Genomic DNA, 21,785 nt, shown 5'->3' on the forward strand with positions numbered 1-21,785 from the left:
CTCAGTTCGTAGCGAGGAGTGGCGGGGCGCGTGCGCGCCGAGTAACGCGGCACCGGCTCCGCGCGGCGAGCGGCGCGGGCTCCACCACCCGTGAGTTCGGACCCCTCCCTTCCGGCTGCCGGGACCGGCCCGGCGCTCAGGCGCCCCCGCCCCGCCCCGCCCCGCCGCCACCGGCCGGTCTTCGCTGCTTCTCCCGGGAGGGCCGTGCAGCCCGTTCGGCCGCGCGGCGCCGCCGGGAACGGGGCTGCAGGGCTCGGGCGGGACGGCAGGGGGCGCTGCGGGGGTGGGGGGCGGCGGTGTGTGCCAGCCGCGTGTGCCAGCCGCGCCGGGCGACAGGGGGCGCTGCGGGTGGCGGCGTTCGCCTCTTCGCTCCGGGCTCCTCCGGGCACCCCCGCGCCCGCCGCAGCCGCTCGGTTGCCGTCCCCCTGCCCCCAGCGCTGGTGCCGGTCCCGGTGCGGCGGGAAGGGCGCTGACGGAAAGGGCTTCCGGCAGCTCCACGCCCCGGGATTCCCCGCCGCGGCGGGGTCCCGCCCGCTCTCGGCTCCGCTCCGCTCCGCTCCCGCCTCGGCCGCGCCGCTCCCCGCAGATGCGGAGCGTCTGCCGCCGGCCCGCCTCCGCCGCCTGAGCGTCCCGGGGCCGGCCCGGACAGCGGCTCCCCGCCTTCCCGCTGCCTGCGGGGCGGCAAGGTGGGCGGCGGGCCGCGCCGGGCGCCGCTCCCGCTGAAACGGGCGCTGGTTTTTGCGAGGTCTGTCCCGTCCGCCGGCGGCCCGGCCCTGCCCTGCCCGGCCCTGCTGCCGGCCCTCCCTCCGCCAGCTGCCCTGCCTTGCCCTCTCCTCCCTGCCTGCTCTCTCTCCGCGTGACGGACGCCGCGCTGTGGGGGCTGCGCCGGTGGGAGCTTGCGGGCCTTGCCTGCATTTCTGAACACCTCTGTAAAAAAAAGGGACACAGAAAGTAACTAGGGCGCTGATACGTTTTTATGGCCGATAATGAAATGTAGCAAAGTGGTAAAGAGATTTAAATTAGACTGGATTATACATGGAGCTGGGTGGCAAGCAACTTAAAACCCCAGATACGCTGGTAAGCCAAGATAGCAGGCAGGCAGGCAGGTAGGTGAGTGCAGGGGATCCCAAAGGATGGCAGTGACCCCAGGAAGGCTGATGGACTTACAGTAGTCCTGTGGCACAATGAACACTGATGCTGTTGGAGAAAGCCAGCTATAAAGATGAGTTGGCCGCTGGGTTGTTTTTTTCTTCAGTGGGGAGGAAGGCACAATAGCGCTGTCATTCCCATGTCTTAACAGGGTAGGTAGATGCCATTTGCTGCCTTTCCTTGCTGCTGTCTGATAGCGGCTGCTAGGGGTGTGTTGTGTATCTTTGAGTCTGGCAGAGTTTTGTACATTCATTACGTATAGGTGTGGCTATTTCATAAAGAAAATTGCTGATCAGAACCTGTGTGGAAGAGATATGTGAAAATTCGTGAGTTATAACCTATATTAAAGGAATATTCAGCCAAAACACCAGTTTGGCTTGCTGTGTGATAAATCAGTTGGGTGCTTTCAGCGTCAAGAAAAGGTACTTAACTTTATAGTTCTTATTTTTCCTGTTTCAGTTTTTCCCTTTGTGTTTGGGGAACTGCAATGGTTACTGCTTTGTGTGGAGATGCTTTGTCAGAGAGTGCTGCATGTGTGTTTGTGAAATAAAGTATAAACCCTGAAGAGCTCAAGTAAAAATCTGGGAATAAGATTTAACTGTTGTTTTAGAGTCAGTAGAGGGAGCACCACATCCTTTTTTAAAAAGAAAAACATCATGGTTTGCAAAATTCTTGGGGATTTACATATAAGCCACTCGTGCACGCTCCAGTTGAAAGTTTTACTTCTTTAAAGACTGAGAACAGACTTGGACATTAATAGTATGGTGTGTGAATGTTTGTAAATTTTACTTTGCTGTAGTAATTGTTTTTTTTTAAATGTTCTCTTTGAAGTCAACATGTCTCGAGAGACTGGAAGTGAAGCGCAGCAGTCTCAAGGCGCCCAACAGTCACAGAGTGGTACCAGTTCCTCTTCCAGTGGGTCACAGAGTACTAGTCAGTCTTCCTCAAGTTCTGGGACTCTCAGTTCTTTGGACACACTTCCCACTCAGGAGCTTCCATCGATCCCTGAGGACCAGGAATCTGAAGAGCTTGTTCCTCAGCCTTGGGGTCGACTCTTTGCACTTGGAAAAGGTTTCAGCAACTGTGGTATGTGTATACTATAAGAAGCCTCTTGATTCGTTTGTAGTACCTCAGAAAAGTTTTGAGCAGGTTGGTAGAGAGCAGTGTCTTTTCATTTTCAAATTAAGTACATGCAAATTTAAGTACAATCTTGCAACTTTTGCAATAATGTTTTATTCCGTACTACGTCCCAGTGTTTATACTAAGTACCAAGATATGCAGCTTCCATGGACTTAGAGGAATTTGGGGGTATTCATATTCTTTGTTACTTGCTTCATTTTTCCATTTCATAATTTATTTTGTTTGTGTATCATATAAGCCTCTCTGCATTGCTGAAGGTGAACTGAAAACTCTACTATTACTGAAGAGGATAAAAATATTAAAATACTGTACAAGATGTTGATAGTGCTTGGTGCTTTGTCTGAATTAAGACAAATAAACTTGATCATATAGGAAGAATCTTGTCTTTGTTATTCTACTCACTACCATTTGGCATCATTCTTTAGTGCCACAGTTAATAACTTCCTGCAATTTTGTGTTCTCTCTCTGCTTTACCTCCTGCTCCTCTACAGACTGCGTGAATGATGAATACTGGTTTGGAAGAGACAAAAGCTGTGATTATAGTTTTTCTAAGCTAGGACTGTCTGAGACTGGCTTCTACCAAAACTATAGCAAGAAGCATTTCCGAATTTTCAGGGTAGGTGCTGAAAAGGTTGACTGTCTTTTTCTGTCTTGGCATAATTGAAAAAGGTTGACTTTGGCAGAGGTGGATCCTAAAGAGATCAAAGTTTAAGTACCTTCAGTGTTGACTCCTTTAACAAGACTCTTTGCAATACTCCATTAACGTGGTTTATGAAATAACCTAAGTAATCCGATTTTTCTGAGCTAACGATAGTAAATTTTTATAGTCTGTCATGTCTTTACAGCAAAGTAATTTTTTTCCCTACTGTTATCTTTCCCATTTTTTTTCTCTTTGAGGAAATGGGTCCAAAAAATTCCTATGTTGCCTACATTGAAGACCACAGTGCAAATGGAACTTTCATTAATAGACAGCTCATTGGAAAAGGGAAGAGGCTTCCACTGACTCACAACTCTGAAATTGCACTGTCTATACAGACTAATAAGGGTAAAATGTACTATAACATAAGTAGGTTCTTCACGTGTTGACCAAGGGGTCGTTTCTGCAGGATTTGAATATGTTTCTTGCAAGCTGAGCTTCTTCACGAATGCTGTTAAAATACGGCTATGGATTGATGTTTTAGTACTTGCATAAAAATTATCCGTATCCACCTCAACCCTAGAAAAAAACTGAAAAAAGAAAATTTAAAAGAAGCTGCATCAGGAACCACCTTACTAGAGTAGAAACTTTTATAGTCATTTTCCTATTTTTGAAACACTTCTGTGCTTCAGTAGCTGTGTATGTGGTGGTGGGAACAGGGGAAATGGACTACTCAAGGGAAGTTGAAAAAAACCCAGGTACTTACCAGATGCTGCATAATAATTAAAAAACCCTCTTTAAAATTAGCAGCGTTGGAGGTTTATTTCTTTGTCTTTGCCCTTCCACTAAGATGCTGTCTTCCTGATTGTCAGTTCTCTTTGTTCCCTGCTGTGACATAGAAATTCTTGCCTATTTTGTCCTTAAATGTAGTGTTAATTGATCAAGCGCTGTTGTGAAGTTAATACCAAAGATGTCAGCTTTAGTAAGATCACCTTGCTAACCCATAGCTGATGTCATTGATAGCATCAATTAACTTTTTTAGATATTTATGTTTTTCTTCTAGCAGGCAGCATTTTCTTAGTTATGTTGTTGACTATAAAAGCTCACGAAGCATAGTTGTTTGTTGTAACAAAATTTTAAAGTTAATAACAGGACAATGATCTCCACTCATCTTCCTAGTGTTTGTATTTTCTGATCTTATGGTGGATGATCAGTTGGTGTTTCCTAGAGAATTCAGAGAGAAATATATCATGTCAAAGACTTTGGGAAGGTAAGCATCCTTCTTTCCGCAGTATTAAGCATTAGTTTTGTAACTGTTTTCAGTACCTTGTGCTTGAATTATTACCAGTGCTAACTGAGCTGCTGTTTAAAAAAAAAAAAAAAAAAAAAAATTCATAACACCTGTGTAAACCCGTTCTTTACAACAGCTTAAACAGGAATTTTCGCTTTATTCCTATAATCGGCTTGGGTTTTGTAACGTATCCTTAATTGTGAAACCCCGTTTTTTTTCTCTAGAAAAGAATAAAGTCTGTAGATTCTTAACAAGTTTTTAAATCCTGTATATTAATTTACTCAATTATTGGAAGTAGAAGGAAGAGCTTTATGTCAGAATATAGCTTTCTACAACATCACTGTTGAGGCCTTCAGACAGAAAGGGAAGGAACTGTTTTCAGGAAAAAGGAGAGAGGCTATCTCAAGTGGAGGCTATATTTTTATCTTTTGGAAAAAGATGGTCAGTGAAGAATTTGGAGGAGAATGGTTAAGTGGAAACAAATCTGAGTGCAAATTACAAGGATTTCTTTCTGTAATATAATTGCTACTTAGTAAAAATATAAGTATTGTCTTGCCTGTTCTTCAGATTTGTGCAGTCCGGTGTTGAGACAACTCTTCACTAGGTTCTCTTAAATGAATTTGTGTGGTGGAAATGCTGACAGAGCTTGTCCTTGATATTCACTGGTACCCTTTGTACAGACAGATTAGTCGCTCTAGATATTTATTCCTGCATGTTTGGTGGTGGCCTTGACATCCCTTGCTATTTAAATAGACTTCCTAACTATTGAATGCTTTCTGAGAAAGTTTTGACAACATGCCATATTCAGAAAGTTAGAAAACAGCAGCCTCAAATTGTGTGTAATCCAATGCTTTCATTTCATTTGTCTGTACTTGTTATACAGATTTTTGAAAAGTATTTGTAAGCGTTAACATAGCTGTGCTTTTGTGTTAGTGGTGCCTGTGGAGAAGTCAAACTGGCATTTGAGAAGAGCACTTGTAACAAAGTTGCGGTAAAGATAATCAATAAACGGAAGTTTATGGCAAGTGGTATTAGAGAGACAGTAAGTATTTTTGTTTGTTTGTCTGTCTTTTGGCCATCTTGCAGTGGTCCTGGAATATTTGGTAACCTCTCTGACTCCCCAGCTCTCTTCAACTAAAGAGGATTTTCTCACTTGATGTCTTCTGTATGTAATTTCAAAATGCCTTTTGATCTTGCAAAATCTGTAGAATTCTGCAGAAAATGCTTGCTTTTATTCTTTGACCACATTTCATTGTGTTTGTAATTTAGGACTGTTTATTAATGTGGTATATACAAAGGGTGGTGGGGAGTCTTTTGAGGTTTATCTCCTAAAATGCATCAGATAGTCACGTCATAACCAGTGGAGTCTGACCAAAAATTTACAAACTCTGCTAATTTTGCTATATTCTCCATCATAATACTTTTTTATAAAATCGTATGAAGCCTTTTGGGAAAGCCTTTTCATGTGTCTAGCCTTGCAGCAGAAGCCTGAATTTGAAGGAGAAGAACAAGCCAAGTGGCTTTGCTCCAACATGAGAAAGAGATCCAAGCAACTTCATATCTATTACTCTAATTTTATATAAGGGGATAGGATAAACTTTGAAGAAAAGTACAGTTAAAGGCAAAAGTGCATGGAAGGAGTTATGTAAGTTGTGTTGCTGTGGATTTAACTAAAATTAAATCAAGTTGGATTAACCTTATTAATTTCTTTGATGAGAAAATGGGCTTCAGAGCACAGACAGAATATACAGAATCTGTTCAAACTGACAAAGTATTTCATTGGGTACTGTATAGGAAACTACTATTTGATGTGGAAAATATTTTTGTAAAGACAAAAATTCTAAGGTGGGAAGGTAGCTGGCTGAGGAAAGGATGCCAGGAGGCTCCAGTGGGAGTGGAATTAGTTACTAGTGGAAGTTTTGAGAATTTGTCTTGAGACTAGTCTTCTGTACTATTACATTTAGAGGTTGTAGCACAAAAAGTGGTAATATATTAATTCAACTCTTTGGCACTGACCCAAAGTCTCTGTTGATGGAAAAGAAGATTGCAGTATCACGTATGAAGAACTGATACTTTTGTATGCTGGAGTAATAGAAGTTAGATAATGTTTAATAGTGCAAGATTGTATAATTAAAGATCAGTGATAATTTCTGCTATAGTCTACACTTTCCCTAGTTCAGATGAGGAGGTAGATATAGTTATTTGCAGATGAATATGTGACCTCAATGTGATTGAAAGAAAATTGCAAAATGCAATTTTGGAACATTTCTAATAATTCATAACAGCATTTCTTAATCTTTATAATTATTAAGAAATGCCATTGTACAAAACAGCACTGCATCTGGAATGTTGTATGTGGATTTGATCGTGTGTGTTCAAAGATGATTGATTTGGATTGGAAGAAGAGCAAAAAAAACCTGCTGGGTTGATTTCAAGAGTTGAACCTAAGCTATGGATCAAAAGAATCTGTTTATGTTATCTTGCAAAATAAAGGCTAGGAGAAAGTAGCATTTAATTTTAGGGTTGGCCCATATGGAAAGCATCTTGGAGGGAGGAAAGCTGTTTAAAGGACAATACCGATATATACTTGCCAAGATATTTTTTTGTGTGTAGTTTGGAAATTAGTGAAATGACACGCCTGAAGCAGTATCTTGCTATAGATAGTGAGGAAGGCACCTGATAAGTTTATGGAAAAAGATTCTATGTTATGGTCACTTAAAGTAGCAAGGGACATGAAACGATGGCTTTTCTGGTACTATCTTTTATTTCTGATGCGTCTTATTCCAGAACAGCACTGTCTTACCCAATATGATATTTGATTCTTTTAATAGAACCCAGCTTTTAATATCAATACAGAAATTGAAATTTTGAAGAAAATAGATCATGTGAGTGTTACTGTCTGTTTTTATTCCTTTTTGCTACCTACCGTACTTCTCTAGTTCACTGACCTTAGTGTAGTAACTACAGATCAATTGTATCTGTTTAGAAAATACATTAAAGGATGCATATAATTTTTCTTGTAAATAAGTCTATTGAACACTTCTTTTTCTTCTTTTAAGTATACTAAGTCTTTGCAGATTTGAGGTTTTAAAACCTTGAATAACAGATGTAAATTTGAGAAGAAACTTCACAGGAGAAGTTTCAACCTGAACCAGTGTTGTAGAAATTTTTCCTTGATGTGTGTTTTTGTAAATACTGCCAGATAACCAAATATAAAGATTAGATTCCACTAGCAGTTTTCTGAATTTGTATCTCTTCTTTCCCCTGCATCTCCCCCCACCCCCCTGCCCCACAAACAGCATTTATTTTACTTTTGTTAAGCTTGCATAACTTAATGAACTTTCTCTCACTTCCCAATGTATTGTTGCATATAAAGAAAATATTGAGGGTATGGTAACTCACAACTGGAAAATATAAGGATACTTGTTGAGCTGCATTCACCGCAAGAGTTGAGTGGTTTTGTGTATGGAGGTACAGGGGAGAAGACAACAGACTTGAGTATTAAGTGTTTGTCAAAGCCTGGGACACTAGTCAGTTGTGTTAAGTGTTAGTTTAATGGCACGGTTGAAGTCATACTGAAATAGGAACTTTAGGGTGATAAACTGTTGATGATGTCAGTTTTTACAAATGATTCTACTTTTTTGTGTGTGTCTCTTTCTGTTCCCTTTTTTATTAGCCTTGCTTAATCAAGATCAAAAACTTCTTTGAAGCAGAGGATTACTACATTGTTTTGGAACTGTAAGTAACTTGTTTGAAAGTAAATGCATAAAATGAAATGTTTTTCACAGCCACAAAGAACGTGTATAGTTCTGAAGTCGGGGTGGGGGGGTGGTGGTTTGTTTGTTTTGTTTTGTTTTTCTTTTGCTGGCCTGCACTGTTCTCTGAAACCTCTGTAAAATTAGGAACTAGGATAACCAGGAGAGGAATCCTTCTATGCTTTGAAGGCACTTAGTGCATGGATAGTTGCCCACTATGCTGCTGTTGTGGATTGCTGCTACTTTTTTTGATTTTGAGCTTGTAAGAGGAGGCTGATCAAAAATCTTCTAACAACTTCCAGTGAAGACTCAGTAGATCAGGCCTAATTCAGCAGTGCGTGTGCTGTGTTTAGGACATTGCTCACTCATTTTCAGAAATATATTCCTTCTCTGTAGCCAGAATAGCCAAATGTTTTGGTCTCAGTCTTGTCTAATGAGATGAATCTTTTGGAAGTAATATATTGACTTGTTACCTGCATTTGTTTTAGGATGGAAGGAGGAGAATTGTATGACAGAGTGTCAAGGCCAATCAAGATGAAAGAAGCTACCTGCAAGTTGTATTTTTATCAGATGCTGCTGGCTGTAAAGGTACATAATCGTGAATTCTACCAAGAAAAATATGGTTATGCATATGAATGTCAGTCAGATGAATTTTTCTGTCATTTGTCACTTCTGAAACCTGTGCAAGCAATCAGCACAGCACTCTAACAAGTTGGTTTAACAAGATTCTTTACCTCAGTGCAGCCAAAGAACATTCACTTACTTATTAAAAACAGGGACTAAAGTAATAATACAGGCTGTGCTCATTGATGGCAGGATTATCATATGAGACTTTTAGTAGTGTGTGGGCAAAGAGTCATGAGTGAGGTAGCCTTCAAAAAGATGAGTGATCAGATGCTTTACTATACACTCCTGAATAAGCGTTTCAGTTCAGCAGACAACAGATTAAGACTACTTTAATAGATCTCAAATACTGAATATTGAGTCCTTAGATAAATTTCTTCTGAATTCATGAAATGTTAAGTGTATTTCATTAATAACTTCTGCAAGATTGTTTTCTACATCAAACTTAATTGTCTGGTCCTGAATATGCTTTCAGATCAGTTCTTTTCCTTTTTTCTTTTCATTCAATTTTAGTATCTTGCAACTGCCAAAACCAGCAACATGATAGTTGTTCTGTAGTAGGTATTAATAAATAATAAACATAGAATTATTTTCCTCATTAGTGAGTAAGCTATTGTGTTTTTCCCCAATTCTCACTTTTGGGACGGCCGCTCATATAATAAAAGTGATGTTATTAACTTCACTTCATAATGATACTATGTCTTCAGATGTAATAAAGAAAAGCTTCCCTTCAGTGTAAATGTGAAGACATCTCTAGTACATTTTGTTCCTAGTTTTAACACAGACTTCATTGTATATTAATATATCAGTCATTTATGACTGAATTTTGATTCGTGCTTGCTGTCAAACATTCTCCTAATGAAGCTAGAAGTCTATTCTCAGATTTGGAGCCAGTAGAAGACTGGATAGTAGACTTGCAGGTAGACTTAAGAACTACACATAAGGGAACAATTCTATACTTGCCTCAAGGAAGTAACTTTTTTCAAAATCCTTTGTATATTTAACCAGATGTTGATCTCGTATCTCTTCCTCACTCAGTTTTCCTAGTTGTATCACCAGGTTTTTGAACCCTTTTTCAGCCTCCAGCTCTTTGACAACTGAAGTGTTTTTTAAATCTGTCTGCTATTACTCACCAGTATGAGGACTCTTGTGGCATGGTGAACTTAGCTGTCTTTGCAAATTGAAATGTGGACTTGCATTTAAGAGGGTATGATCATACAATAATAATGGCTAAAAGAAAGGAGAGAGAGATGGAAAACCAGAATTCCTACAAAGGCAAAATAGAACTTTGGTCTTCCTTAGTTCTGTTGCTTTTACTGAGATGAAGGAAGAAGTATAGCTTCCCAGTGAATGGGAAGAATGGAACGCCTTGCCATGTCTACATACTGTGCTTGCATTGAGATTTGACATTTGAAGCATGATGGTTTCTAAGGGTTTTTTGTTTGGGTTTGGGGGGGGGGGGTTGTTTGCTTGTTTGTTTTGTTTCGTTTGTTTTTTTTGTATCTGTATATATCTAGTATCTTCATGACAATGGAATTATACACCGAGATCTAAAGCCAGAGAATGTACTACTTTCATCTTCTGAAGAGACATGCCTTATAAAGGTAAGGAAACTTATATTTCTTCTCATTCCTTTAGAAATTTGAGAGTATTCCTTCCCATTCTTCTCAATATTTAGTTACACATAGCAAAAAAAAATTATATGACTAATTCCATAGTAAGTTTTTTTTCCATAATTTTTATTTTACTTTTGTGGATATTTCAACCCATACACTTATCTAAGAACAACTGAGAAATGTTGTGATTGTATAGCACTTAATTGAGTACACAACTTCAAATGTTGATAAATTTTTCTTTTTTTTCAATAAAATTTAAATTCTTGAATTACAGACAGCATTTCCACAAATATCCAGGCTGTATGGTGACAGAGTATTTTTGTTGTTGTTTGGGGGTTTTTTTGGCAGGGTTAGGGTTGGGGTTTTTTTTGTGGGTGGTTTTTTGTTTGTGTTCCCCCCCCGATATAGCATTGAATAGATTTGCATGCTAAACTGCTTATTTTTCAAGTAATCTCTTCTAATAAGCTACAATTCCTTTATTCTGTGGTTGTCCATTTACATCCAAATCTGAGAATACTTTTTGCTAGTGTAAAGTGTGATCCTCTGTCATATTTCTCCTTACTCCTCCTCTCCTGTTCTCAGTTGTTGTTTACTGAATACTTAATGTTTGGGGTAAATTTTGTTCATAGTCATGTACTGGAACTGACTTGGAAGGAAGAAACTTAATGTTACCTCCTGATGTATGTTGACAATATGGTATGTTCTAGTACAATCAATCCTAATATGTAATGTGGTGTTACCATTTTTAAACACAAGATTACAGATTTTGGACAATCCAAGATTCTTGGAGAAACTTCTCTTATGAAAACATTATGTGGTACTCCCACGTATCTTGCTCCTGAGGTTCTAAATTCACTTGGGACTGCTGGATACAGCCGAGCTGTGGACTGCTGGAGTTTAGGAGTTATTCTTTTTGTATGGTAAGATACTGTGTAGATGCTACCTTCATTGGGCAGTCATTGGCATACATGGCTCGAGACTTGACAACTTCGGTATCTTTATTAGGAAGTGAAAGTGTGTTTTAGAACTATATACATGTAAAAGATGCTATGATAGCAGATGCTTTAAAATGTGCGATTTTAGTGTTTCATTTTCTATGACAAAATCTGTGTTATTTAACTTGTTTTCTTCTTTTATATAGCTTGTGTGGATATCCACCATTTAATGAGCAAAATACTCAACTCTCTCTGAAAGATCAAATCACTCGCGGAGAATACACATTCATTCCAAAAGAATGGAAGCATGTATCAGACATGGGTATGACTCCATTACAGTGGGTAGCAGAATATCTAACTGTTGTAGTTTTTTGTCTCCCTTTAACTTCCTTTCAGCTGTATGGCACATTGCATGCTGATATGTTTAGTTTTTAAAGTAGTCTCTTAATGTTTTTGGGTTTTTAAGTTCAAAGTTGAAGCATTAGAAAGAGCAGATACCTTTTCACTGAAGAGATTTCTTAGTAATATTTAGCTTTATTAACTACAGAAGTATAGAGTTTGTGGGCACATAACGTCTATTTTTCCTCTTTTCACTTTTTCTTCTGACTTTATCAAGCTGGTCTACAAACTTTGCCTTGCTCCAAGATTCTTCATGTGTTGAACGAAAATGCCAGGAACTTAAGCAATATGAGTTAGAATTCCAAGAAAAAACGTTAAGAGTAATTTCATGGTGCTATTCTTTGAGCTTAAAATATCAGCCGCATTGTGGAATCAACTATTAAGTTTGGCCCACTCTAAGCTAAGTAGTCTGCAAAAATATTTGAGTTTTTGCATAGCAAACTAAAATGATAGTTACTGTCTGCATGCATTTCTTCTTCAGGACATTTTATATGCACAATATAATTGTAGTATTTGCCTTGGATACTCCTTTGTATGTGCAGAGGAGTTTCAAATAAATGATGTGATCATTCTTTTTCTAATAAACTTACCAAATATAACCCCTTCCTGAATTATTTGAAGCTTATCCAATAATAAGTAAGTCAGACATACATGAGAATGGAAATTATGTTAAGGTCGTACATAGTCCTAATGGTATGATTAACAGAATAATCAGATACAATGAAAAGTAAATCTTGCCAAAATTCCTTTATGGGAGATTTGGAGTCATAAAATATGACATAAATGCTGTATTTTTCACAGTGTCTATTAAGCAGTTTCCTAAGAAAATAAAGTTTATGTGATTATGTTGAGCGTACATGTGTATGTCTTGTCTCTAATTTCCTATCTTCCCAGATGGATAATCTGCTTTCCAAGACCCCGTAAACCAGGAAACTAAATTAAGCTGTCTTTGCTTGTACACAGTAATACTGAAGCTTTTAGGAAAGTGCTGAACTTCCTGTGCATGCTCAGAACATAAACTGTGGACATGCTCAGTATATCTACTGGTAATTTTGGTATACTGGAAAGTGTTGAATCGTGTGCATGTGAAGGAAAAATGGTTACAGTCTGCAGCCCTCCCTATGCATAGAAAAAAAGAAAAGGGATCTGCCCAGCCAGTATTTTTGGACATTGTTCTGAAGTGTTGTAAGACACATTGTTCCACATAGCTTTGGCATATGCGTATTGCAGAACTTATTTTCAGGTAAAGAATTTATTGATCATATGCCAACCAACTCTTTTTATTATCTTAGCTCTGGATCTTGTGAAGAAGCTGTTAGTAGTGGAACCAAGCAAACGTCTTACAACAGAGGAAGCCTTAGAACATCCTTGGCTTCAGGTAGGAATTGAGTCTTAACTGAAGTACAGCAAAGCTGGGTTGTTCTCGGGATAACTTCTTGATGTAAATTCAAAGGCAGTTCAATACCCTGAATGTTACACTGTTGATACAGTGTAATTTGCTTCTGCCAAGGAAGCAGGGGAACACTGACTGCTCTGGTCACCAGAGGGGTAATGCGTGCCTGGTCCTGCTTCTGTGGAGAATACCATAACAGGGATACAATGATTGGCAATGAGAGCTTCAATTCTTTAGCTTCATGGCAATAACAACTGTTGTCTTAAGTCAGAGCTTAAGTCTGCCTGTCCATAGGTTGTCTCTGACAGTAGCAGCAGAAGAGCAACTGTTATTTGGTGCTTCTAATGGGAACGCGCTGCTGCCTGCCTGCCAGCTGGCTATAAAATTTCTGCTGGCTGCTGTAAGACTGAAGGGATCCTGCTGCCTACTTACAGAAAGAGAAGAGAGAAAGAAAAGGCCATATGTTTTGTAATTATTTGTTTGTTTTACTGGCATTGTCAATGACACATAGGAAGAGGAGCCATCATATCCTAACCTGTAGGATGACATTATCCCAGATACTGTAGTCACCACTTTCCCATTGGACAGCTGTAAACCAGAGTGAGCATCTTGAACAGACTGCTTCCATGTCTCTGTGTGGGAAGCATGATGATCTTGCAGCACCTTGTTGTGTGTCAAACCTTTGTGGGATGGAGCCTTCTCTTTCTTGCAGCATACAGAACAGAGTTGCTTCTTCGCTCTCCCAGCAAGCAAATGCTGTCTCTGTAGCACACGAATTTTCTTCTTTTCCTGTTCTCCTGGTCTTTTCCTCTTGCAATGGCAACTAGACCCCCTGTTGTTTTTCAATGTGTTTATTTTCTTGGCCCCTGTCCTTGGCAAAGCCTTTATTAGTTCTTACCCCTTTGTATTGCTGCTTTTACATCATGGTACGCTTTCTTGGTCCTTCAGTTCCGTGGTCCTTTTCAACTGTTGTTGCTACTATTTGTAGTTGTGTAGCCTTGCCTGATGCTGTTCAGTGCCTTTTCCCACCCTAAACACATCTTTGCTTGATTTCCCTTTTAATTTGACTTCTCCTTTGCCTTCCACCTTGTCATGAGGTCTCCTTAAGTAGGTTTTACCTTGCCACATCACACACACACTTCTGCCAGAGAGAAAAAGGAATCAGTAACTTCTTCCTCTTTTCTCCAAAGTGGCCACCCTATCCTTAGTTTTACATCTGTTGCCTTATTACCTGGATAATGCATTGTCTGTGTGGCTTAATTATGTAAAAGCACTGCAGCTCACATGACTATATACCCTGTCTGCACAGGCTGAGGGCATTTCTCAACCTTGACCAATTTGATTACCTCCTGATGCAGCCTGACCCATGCTAGAATGTGTCTTATTGCTGTGTCAGGACCCTTGGCAACAGCCGTAAGAACTTGTATAGCAGAGCTTTTTGTTCTCTTGGTCTCCTGATCTTTATTACGTCGTCATATAATAAATATGGCTCAAAGCAGTTTGGGTCCTTGCCAAGTAATGTAATTCTCAGACTAAATCCACAATATCTCATGGCTGATGCATCTTCAGTAACCTGTATTCAGGTAAGGGAGGACTCAGATTCTATAATTTATCCACCGTTCCAGCTGGAAGAAGGTGTTTCACAGTGTGTGTTCACTATTCTATGGTTATCCCAAGGTTGTTTGACTGTGGATCGTGTTTTATAGGCATTGTAGAGTACTGAAGAGTTCTGCCAAGCTAAACTAGGTCCTGTTCCAGCCTATCACCTTTAGCTGAGTAGTGTGTCAGGACTCTGGCAGCCCTGACATCTCTGGCCTTTCCATCAAAACAGCTGTGTTTTCTTTGTGGGAGGAAGATGAAACTGATTTTGATGTTAAGAGAATCAGACTTCAGTGGTCCTAATGGTAAATACCACCAATGAGCTGCTCATGGTCTCTGCTTGGGAAGACTTGGAATAGGTAGAGCTTGTAAATATCTGCCTGGGTCAACACTGTAGACTAGTGGTTGAGCACAAGTGATAGGTATGGCTCTTTCTACTTCCGTGCCATGCCATCCAGCAAGTTGCAAGTCTGTTGCTCTATTTAATGCTAGCTTTTCTATCACTAATTCTTTCCCACCAACCAGTTGGCTTCTGCTGGAAGGTGTGGTGCCAGCTCAACAGCAGAGGTTGACAGGCTTCTCTATTTTTGTTGAAGGATACTGGTATTAAGCTGCTCCTCTCCATACTCTGGTCCTGCTTCAAGAGCCTTTGTATGCCTCCATGACCTGCTCTGAATTGGGTCTCTGGAATTTTTTCTCAGAAAATAAAGCCCAGTCTGTACCTGTAGCTAGTCTGTGCTTTCAAATTTTCAGTTCCAGCAGAGAGGACTACAAAAAACCATGGAGTATTCTGCTGAATACCTTCTTTCAATACAACCAGCAGCTTCTGCATCCTTTCTGAGACACCTCTTCTTAGAACTCTTTAACATCTGAGAATCAAGATGTGTTTTTTAGAGACCAAGTCTGATTGTGGTTCTGATAGGATGGACCTCCTCCTTTGAGCATTGTAAGAGAGTCCCAGTTCCTCATCTTGTTTGTGTGGGCAGGCAGTGCAGAATCCTGCAGAGTTTGTTTCTGGCAAGTGTCCAGGACTACTGTGTTCTTACTATCATGAGTATGAATAAGTGTCACTGGTTTGGGAACCCTCTGAGTAGGAGGTGGTGGTTTCCCTGCCTCCTGTTACAGTCTAGTTAGGTTTGTGAGAGGTAGTCTTTTGTTAATTTTGGCACTCCAGAGGTGACCACTAGCCTTGTGAGCTTTCCTGGATATTTTTGCTTGAGGAGGCTGAAGAAAGTCACCCAGCCTACCTCTGAGCCACTCCATGGGTTCTATTTACTCATGCCGAGCATAATGCTATTCATATTCCCCCACTGGGAACCATGTCTGGTTTCAGATGCTTAGGTAAAGAGCATAAGAAACAGGGTGGAAGCAAGGGAGTATCACTCAGTGCTCAACAGCTGGCAGCTTCCTTAGACAGAAAATGCATTTGGATGACTTTTTAAGTCATTAGCTTGGCCTAATTATACTGCTGGGCATCAGAAAATTCTTCCTGGCATTCCTGGCTTTTACTACTGTAGTTTGTGTATAACTTCTACAGTGAGTTCAATCGGATGTAGATTCTTATATTTAGATTATAATTCTGAGCAGGAAATGTTACTGATAAACCATGCTACGCTGATTATAAGAATTGCTGGTATACGTAATGGGAAAGGGGAAATATATGACAGTGATTTAGACAAGCTAAGAATTTGAGATATTTCAGTATGTAAACTCAAGTTGTTAGCATCAAGATTATATATTCCCTTTACGGACACCTCTTATGGTTATGTTTAATTTCGAAGGCAGGACAAGAAGTTTCAGAAAACATTATACCTGCAAATCCAAATGTCATCTAGCATTCAGATGCCATTCTTTAAACTGTTTCCCTTCATGGGCTGTTACTAAGAGTATCAGTCGTTTATAGGTGATGTCCACTGCCTGCTTGGAAGGACAACATCCAATATGTTCAGTTCTAGATATCACACACGTTGAATACTACCACCAAAAGAGCTCCTTGAGTCCTGTTACTGTGAGTAGTGAGAAGGAGTTACTGGCTCTCAGTCCCTCTTGTGTTGTCTGTAAGTATTGTCTTTAAAAGTTAGTATGGAAAAAAAACAACAGACGCATACTTTATGCATACAGCTAATGCCTGTTAGCCCTCTCTAATGATTTTGGGTCCACTAGGGAATTTTTCAGATGTTAAAAGTAAGCATGTTCTCCAAAAAAACCTTAATTTCTCCAGCTTTATTTAAACCAGTAGTGCTTTCAAATTAGTGTTTTAAATACCTGTGCTGTTTACTCCGTTCTTTGCTTAAATCTAAAACTTTAAAACTTAGTGGGCTGCTTAAACCTAAGTGGAGATGTCTTACCTGTATTTACCAGGTACTTAATAAAACATTTTTCAAAGGCATATAAACAATTAATTGCTGTTTCTGCCTCTGAAAACTTCATTGGGATCTTTTGAACGGGACAAGATTAGTTTGGTTGCACGCTGAAGAAAAACTCAGATATTTGTTATATAAATAGAAAAATACTTATCTTACCCATCAACTCAAATGTAGCCACAGTCAAAACAGACACTGGAAAAGAAAGACAAGTCCCAATTCTATATGAAATAAACTGGATGTTCACATCAAAGCCTTTTTGTAGCACTTAAGAACATGTTTAAACCAAAAAAAGGAGATACTGCAGTACTCCACAGCTTAGAAGAAGAACCCCCTCCCTTGCCTTCACGCCCAAAAAACAGTTAAAACATTTGAAATCCTTAGGAGCTCAATGATCCTTATTTCTGATTTCTCTAGCAGTGAATGTCCCATTCGCTTCTCTTTTGAGTTTCCCAATCTTTGCTGTGATAATGGAACAAAATTATACAACCTGTTGGCTTCAGTTAGTTGTTTAGAATAAATGTCTGGTTTTGGTTCTAGATCAGTTGTTCAGCTGGTGAACACACAGTCACTGTTCAAAGTTCAGCCAAAGGAAATGATCTGTATTAAATCACTATGAGCAGCTTATTTCATTTATTCCTGGGAAAGGTTTAAAGACCTTATTTCAGATTTAGAAGTCTGATTTAGGGTTTGCAGGTAATCCATAGCAACCCATTCTAATAAAATTCCTGCAGGAGAAATTGCTGAAACTAGAGAATGAGATTTTCTTTTTAAAACGGAGTATGCTATGGCAACTAAATGTCTTGTTCGCACTGATTTCCTGTTCCCTGAGGTTGCCCAGCATATACTAAGAGCACCCTGGTCACTGGCAGCTGAACGTGAATGACGTTACATGCTAGCTTTTTCTCTTGAAACATGCCTGACTTTCTGCTAAACTAGCTTCTCTTAACAGAGGATCTCTGCTGCCCTTCCGTCCCGTGTGCTGTCCTTCCCTCCTCATAATGCTTCTGCAGCCAGGCCTGTTTATGCACAACTGAGACTAATAAGTCCACTTCTTTTGCATTGCATCTCTCCCAGACACTTTCCCTCCACTAATGGCAGCTTCTGGCTTATCACTTTGGGTAAATAGAGAATGAACTGTACTATCCAGTGAACTTCTGTAGAGAAATGAATGCTCTATGAATATTAAAATATTTGTTGATAATAATTTGGGTTTTCAAAAGGGAAACTTCACTTCAGTGAAATGCTTGCCCAAATTCTGAGTATTTGCTTTCCAAATGTTTCAATTTACAACCTTTAATATGTTCTGTGGACTTACTTATGTTAAGGATAACTGTGGGATGCTTTTTAAGATAACATTTTGTTTGAAAGTTTGGTGTGGGGGTTTGGGTTTTTTTGTTTGTTTTGTTTTAGGGTATGGGTGTATTACCTGGTTCTTCTCTACCTACTGTGTACAACAGGTTTGCTTTTGGGGGGCAGGGGTGGTAATGAAAACTACCCAAATTGGGGATACCGATGAAGCTGAGCTAGTGGAAATGAAAATATGCTGTTAGAAAGGGAAGTAATTATGAAAACAGAATGTAAGACTATAAGGAACATACTTGTTTTTCCAAGAGCAATTAACTCTGTTTTGGTGAAAGCAGGCCCCAAGTCTTGATGAGGCCTCTTCTGATAAGGCTGACTAATGAATTACCTGCACAAACTCCTAGCCTGTATGTTCTTTCAATGTTGTTGTACTTTGAATGATACTGCAAGTTCAGTTTAGCTTGACTATTATTAGCGAAGTAGTTACTGAGGGGAAACTGTAGAATGAAACAAAAGTATTTTTTCTTACCAGCACTGTATGTAAAACACCAGCTCTAAATTCTATTGTGGGGCACATCAGAATCATAGAATCATAGAATGGTTTGGCTTCGAAGGGACCTTTAAAGGTCATCTAGTCCAACCCCCCCCTGCAATAAGCAGGGAGATCTTCAACTAGATCAGGTTGCTCAGAGCCCCATCCAACCTGGCCTTGAACATTTCCAGGGATGGGGCATCTACCACCTCTCTGGGCAACCTGTTCCTGTGTTTCACCACCATCATGGTAAAAAATTTCTTCCTTATATCTAGTCTGAATCTACCCTCTTTTAGTTTAAAACCATCACCCCTTCTTCTATCGCTACAGGCCCTGTTAAAAAGTCTGCCCCATCTTTCTTTTAAGCCCCCTTCAAGTACTGGAAGGCTGCTATAAGGTCTCCCCAGAGCCTTCTCTTCTCCAGGCTGAACAACCCCAACTCGCTCAGCCTTTCCTCATAGGAGAGGTGTTCCATCCCTCTGATCATTTTTCTGGCCCTCCTCTGGACCTGTTCCAATAGGTCCATGTCTTTCCTGTGCTGAGGACTCCAGAGCTGGATGCAGTACTCCAGGTGGGGTCTCACCAGAGCGGAGTAGAGGGGCAGAATCCCCTCCCTTGACCTGCTGGCCACGCTGCTGGTGATACAGCCCAGGATACGGTTGGCTTTCTGGACTGTGAGCGCCCATTGCCAGCTCTTGTCCAGCTTTCCATCCACCAGTACCCCCAAGTCCTTCTCTGCAGGGCTGCTCTCAATCCCTTCATCCCCCAGCCTGTACTGATACTGGGGGTTGCCCTGACCCAGGTGCAGGACCTTGCACTTGGCCTTGCGAAGTTCACATGGGCCCACTTCTTGAGCTTGTCCAGGTCCCTCTGAATGGCATCCTGTCCCTCAGGCATGTCAGCTGCACCACTCAGCTGGGTGTCACCTGCAAACTTGCTGAGGGTGCCCTCGATCCCACTGTCTGTCATTGATGAAGATATTAAACAGTACTGGTCCCAATATGGACCCCTGAGGGACACCACTCGTCACCAGACATTGAGCCGTTGACCACTCCTCTCTGGATGTGACCATCCAGCCAATTCCTTATCCATCAGATAGTCCATCCGTCTAATCCATATCTAATTTAGAGAGAAGGATGTTGTGGGGGACCATGTCAAAGACCTTACAGAAGTCCAGATAGATGACATCCGTAGCTCTTCCCTTGTCCACTGATATAGTCACTCCATCACAGAAGGCCACTAGGTTGGTCAGGCAGGACTTGCCCTTGGTGAAGCCATATTAGGAAGGGGGGGGAAGTGGGCAAACATCCTTTTCTCCTTTATTCATTAATTCTTTAATTGCTGATCTATTACATTAGCCAAAATGTAGGCTTTTCTCCTAAATACTCCATATACTACTTAGAGTTATTGCTTTTTTTCACAGGATGAGGATATGAAGAGTACATTTCAACAGCTACTTGCTCAGACACGTGCCAGTATGAATCCACCACAAACATCAAAAATGGTATGTGTAACAGATTATTTGAAGATTAATACTTGATGCATAGAGAAACTAGATTTCAAAGTAATCCATAATAAGAAAATAAATTAATTTTGAGAACTAAGAGAAATGTTCATTTTGGCTGAAGGTACTAGTCTGCTAATTATCTCTGCTTTCTGAATAGAAGCAATGGACTTTTGTGCTTTGGCAAGACACTGTGTTTAAATGTATGGAAATAGTCTCCTAGACTTTAAAGGATTATTCATATATTTAAAATTAAATTGTTGAACATGTATGTTTTGATGGATTCAAGTCACGAATGTTTAGTATTCAAGGCAATTTCTCATGTTAGTGAAAGTTTAGAATGGTATTGTGACATTCATTACCAGATGCTAATTAGGAGAATTCTAAAGAGTAGTGGAAGATAAAGCTGGGGGCAGTGTCTTACATGAGAAGGATCAAATATCATTAGATGGATCTTGGTAGAGAAGCATTTATTAGTCATGCTGCTTTTTTGGTCCCAGAAAGGAGACTTTATCCAACATCTGTAATTCTGTAGGAAGCAAAACAGTTAGGCTCTGTCTTACGTGATTTCATGTAGCCATCCTGCTGTATCTTTCTTTTAGCCAACCACAAGAAAGCGTCTCCATGAAAATGAGGAAGAATCTGGCTCTTCTAAGCGTGCTGTTCCTTCTACATCATTTCAGAAAATGAGGTGAAAAAAAGAGCAAGTGACTTGTGTTAATTGTAGCTTTTTTATGGAACGCATAATTTTTATTTAAGAAAAATCTTAATAATGGAATAACTGTTGAAGATGCAATTGTTAAATAAAAATAACTTTGTAAGACTGAAGTGACTGCTGTGTATGCATGAGAATCTACACAAATAGTCATGTTCCATTTCATCCAGCTGTCTGACTCAAGGAGAGTATCAGAAAAACTTATGAACTAGGTTACTAAAAATTTTTAGGCTGGCTTCATCACCACCTACACTCTTTGTTTCTTCTGTTCCAGTTTCTAGGTTAGGTATGGAAATAATGCTTAGTTCTCACAGATAAGAAAGGAATACTAAGTCTGCTGAGCTTTTGCCTGAAACATAGTATTACCTGACACAAAATGCTGCCCACAGACTTCTGAGGACACTTAGAATATTCACTTCTGATATAAAACTACCAATGGAACTTGAGGTGCCCTGGACTTCAGATAAAGCTAAATACTAAATACTGGGCTGGCAGACTCAACAGTGTTGTGATCTGTAAAGCAGTTGATAGGCTTTCAAAGTGAAAGTTATCATCTGCATGTAGTTTCTAAATGGTCTCTTCTTGAAAAGTGTGTACTATGTTTATTTCCCTTAGGATGGACTGAGTAAAAGGAAACATGATAACGAGTGATGTAAGGAAGATGTGTAAGTTCCTGCCAGAGAAGAACTAGGAATTGAACTGAGAGAGAAACAATTTTTAATTTGCTTGTCTGTTAAGTGAAAATTTTGGACTGTGTGCCTCTTACTAAAGGATATTAATTTCATTATTGACTAAAAGGGAGCAATTTAGTAACTTTGTTCTAAAAAA

General features: G+C 40.0%; 1 protein-coding gene across 7 annotated transcripts; it reads left to right on the forward strand.

Moving 5' to 3' along the window:
* Positions 1-4: 4 nt before the first annotated feature.
* On the forward strand, positions 5-21,074 carry CHEK2 (checkpoint kinase 2). 7 transcript variants are annotated; one of them, XR_008236805.1, is made up of 16 exons: positions 381-1,571; positions 1,981-2,235; positions 2,781-2,905; positions 3,187-3,334; positions 4,106-4,196; positions 5,151-5,259; positions 7,049-7,102; positions 7,894-7,955; positions 8,461-8,560; positions 10,114-10,200; positions 10,969-11,132; positions 11,354-11,469; positions 12,839-12,924; positions 16,442-16,595; positions 20,162-20,242; positions 20,845-20,863. XR_008236805.1 is itself a non-coding variant. In XM_052798175.1 (15 exons), exons 2-15 carry the CDS (start codon positions 1,986-1,988, stop codon positions 20,935-20,937), a joined length of 1,566 nt encoding a protein of 521 aa, XP_052654135.1. In that variant the 5' UTR covers positions 5-90; positions 1,981-1,985; the 3' UTR covers positions 20,938-21,074. The 7 variants fall into 7 exon arrangements, 5 of the variants coding, with proteins under 5 accessions (XP_052654135.1, XP_052654139.1, XP_052654134.1 ...); XM_052798175.1 differs by lacking the exons at positions 381-1,571; positions 16,442-16,595 and adding an exon at positions 5-90 and having other exon boundaries at positions 20,845-21,074; XR_008236806.1 differs by lacking the exon at positions 20,845-20,863 and having other exon boundaries at positions 803-1,571; positions 16,488-16,595.
* Positions 21,075-21,785: the final 711 nt, after the last annotated feature.

The sequence above is a fragment of the Harpia harpyja genome, chromosome 9 (genome assembly GCF_026419915.1).
Source record: "Harpia harpyja isolate bHarHar1 chromosome 9, bHarHar1 primary haplotype, whole genome shotgun sequence".
Taxonomy (NCBI): Eukaryota; Metazoa; Chordata; class Aves; order Accipitriformes; family Accipitridae; genus Harpia; species Harpia harpyja.

Excerpts from the sequence above, each read along its gene's own strand:
- CHEK2 (XM_052798179.1), top strand. The coding sequence starts at position 1,036 with ATGGAGCTGGGTGGCAAGCAACTTAAAACCCCAGATACGCTGGTAAGC. Across the intron at positions 3,335-4,105 it reads GTCTATACAGACTAATAAGG|TGTTTGTATTTTCTGATCTT; the intron begins GTAAAATGTACT and ends TCATCTTCCTAG. Across the intron at positions 4,197-5,150 it reads ATGTCAAAGACTTTGGGAAG|TGGTGCCTGTGGAGAAGTCA; the intron begins GTAAGCATCCTT and ends CTTTTGTGTTAG.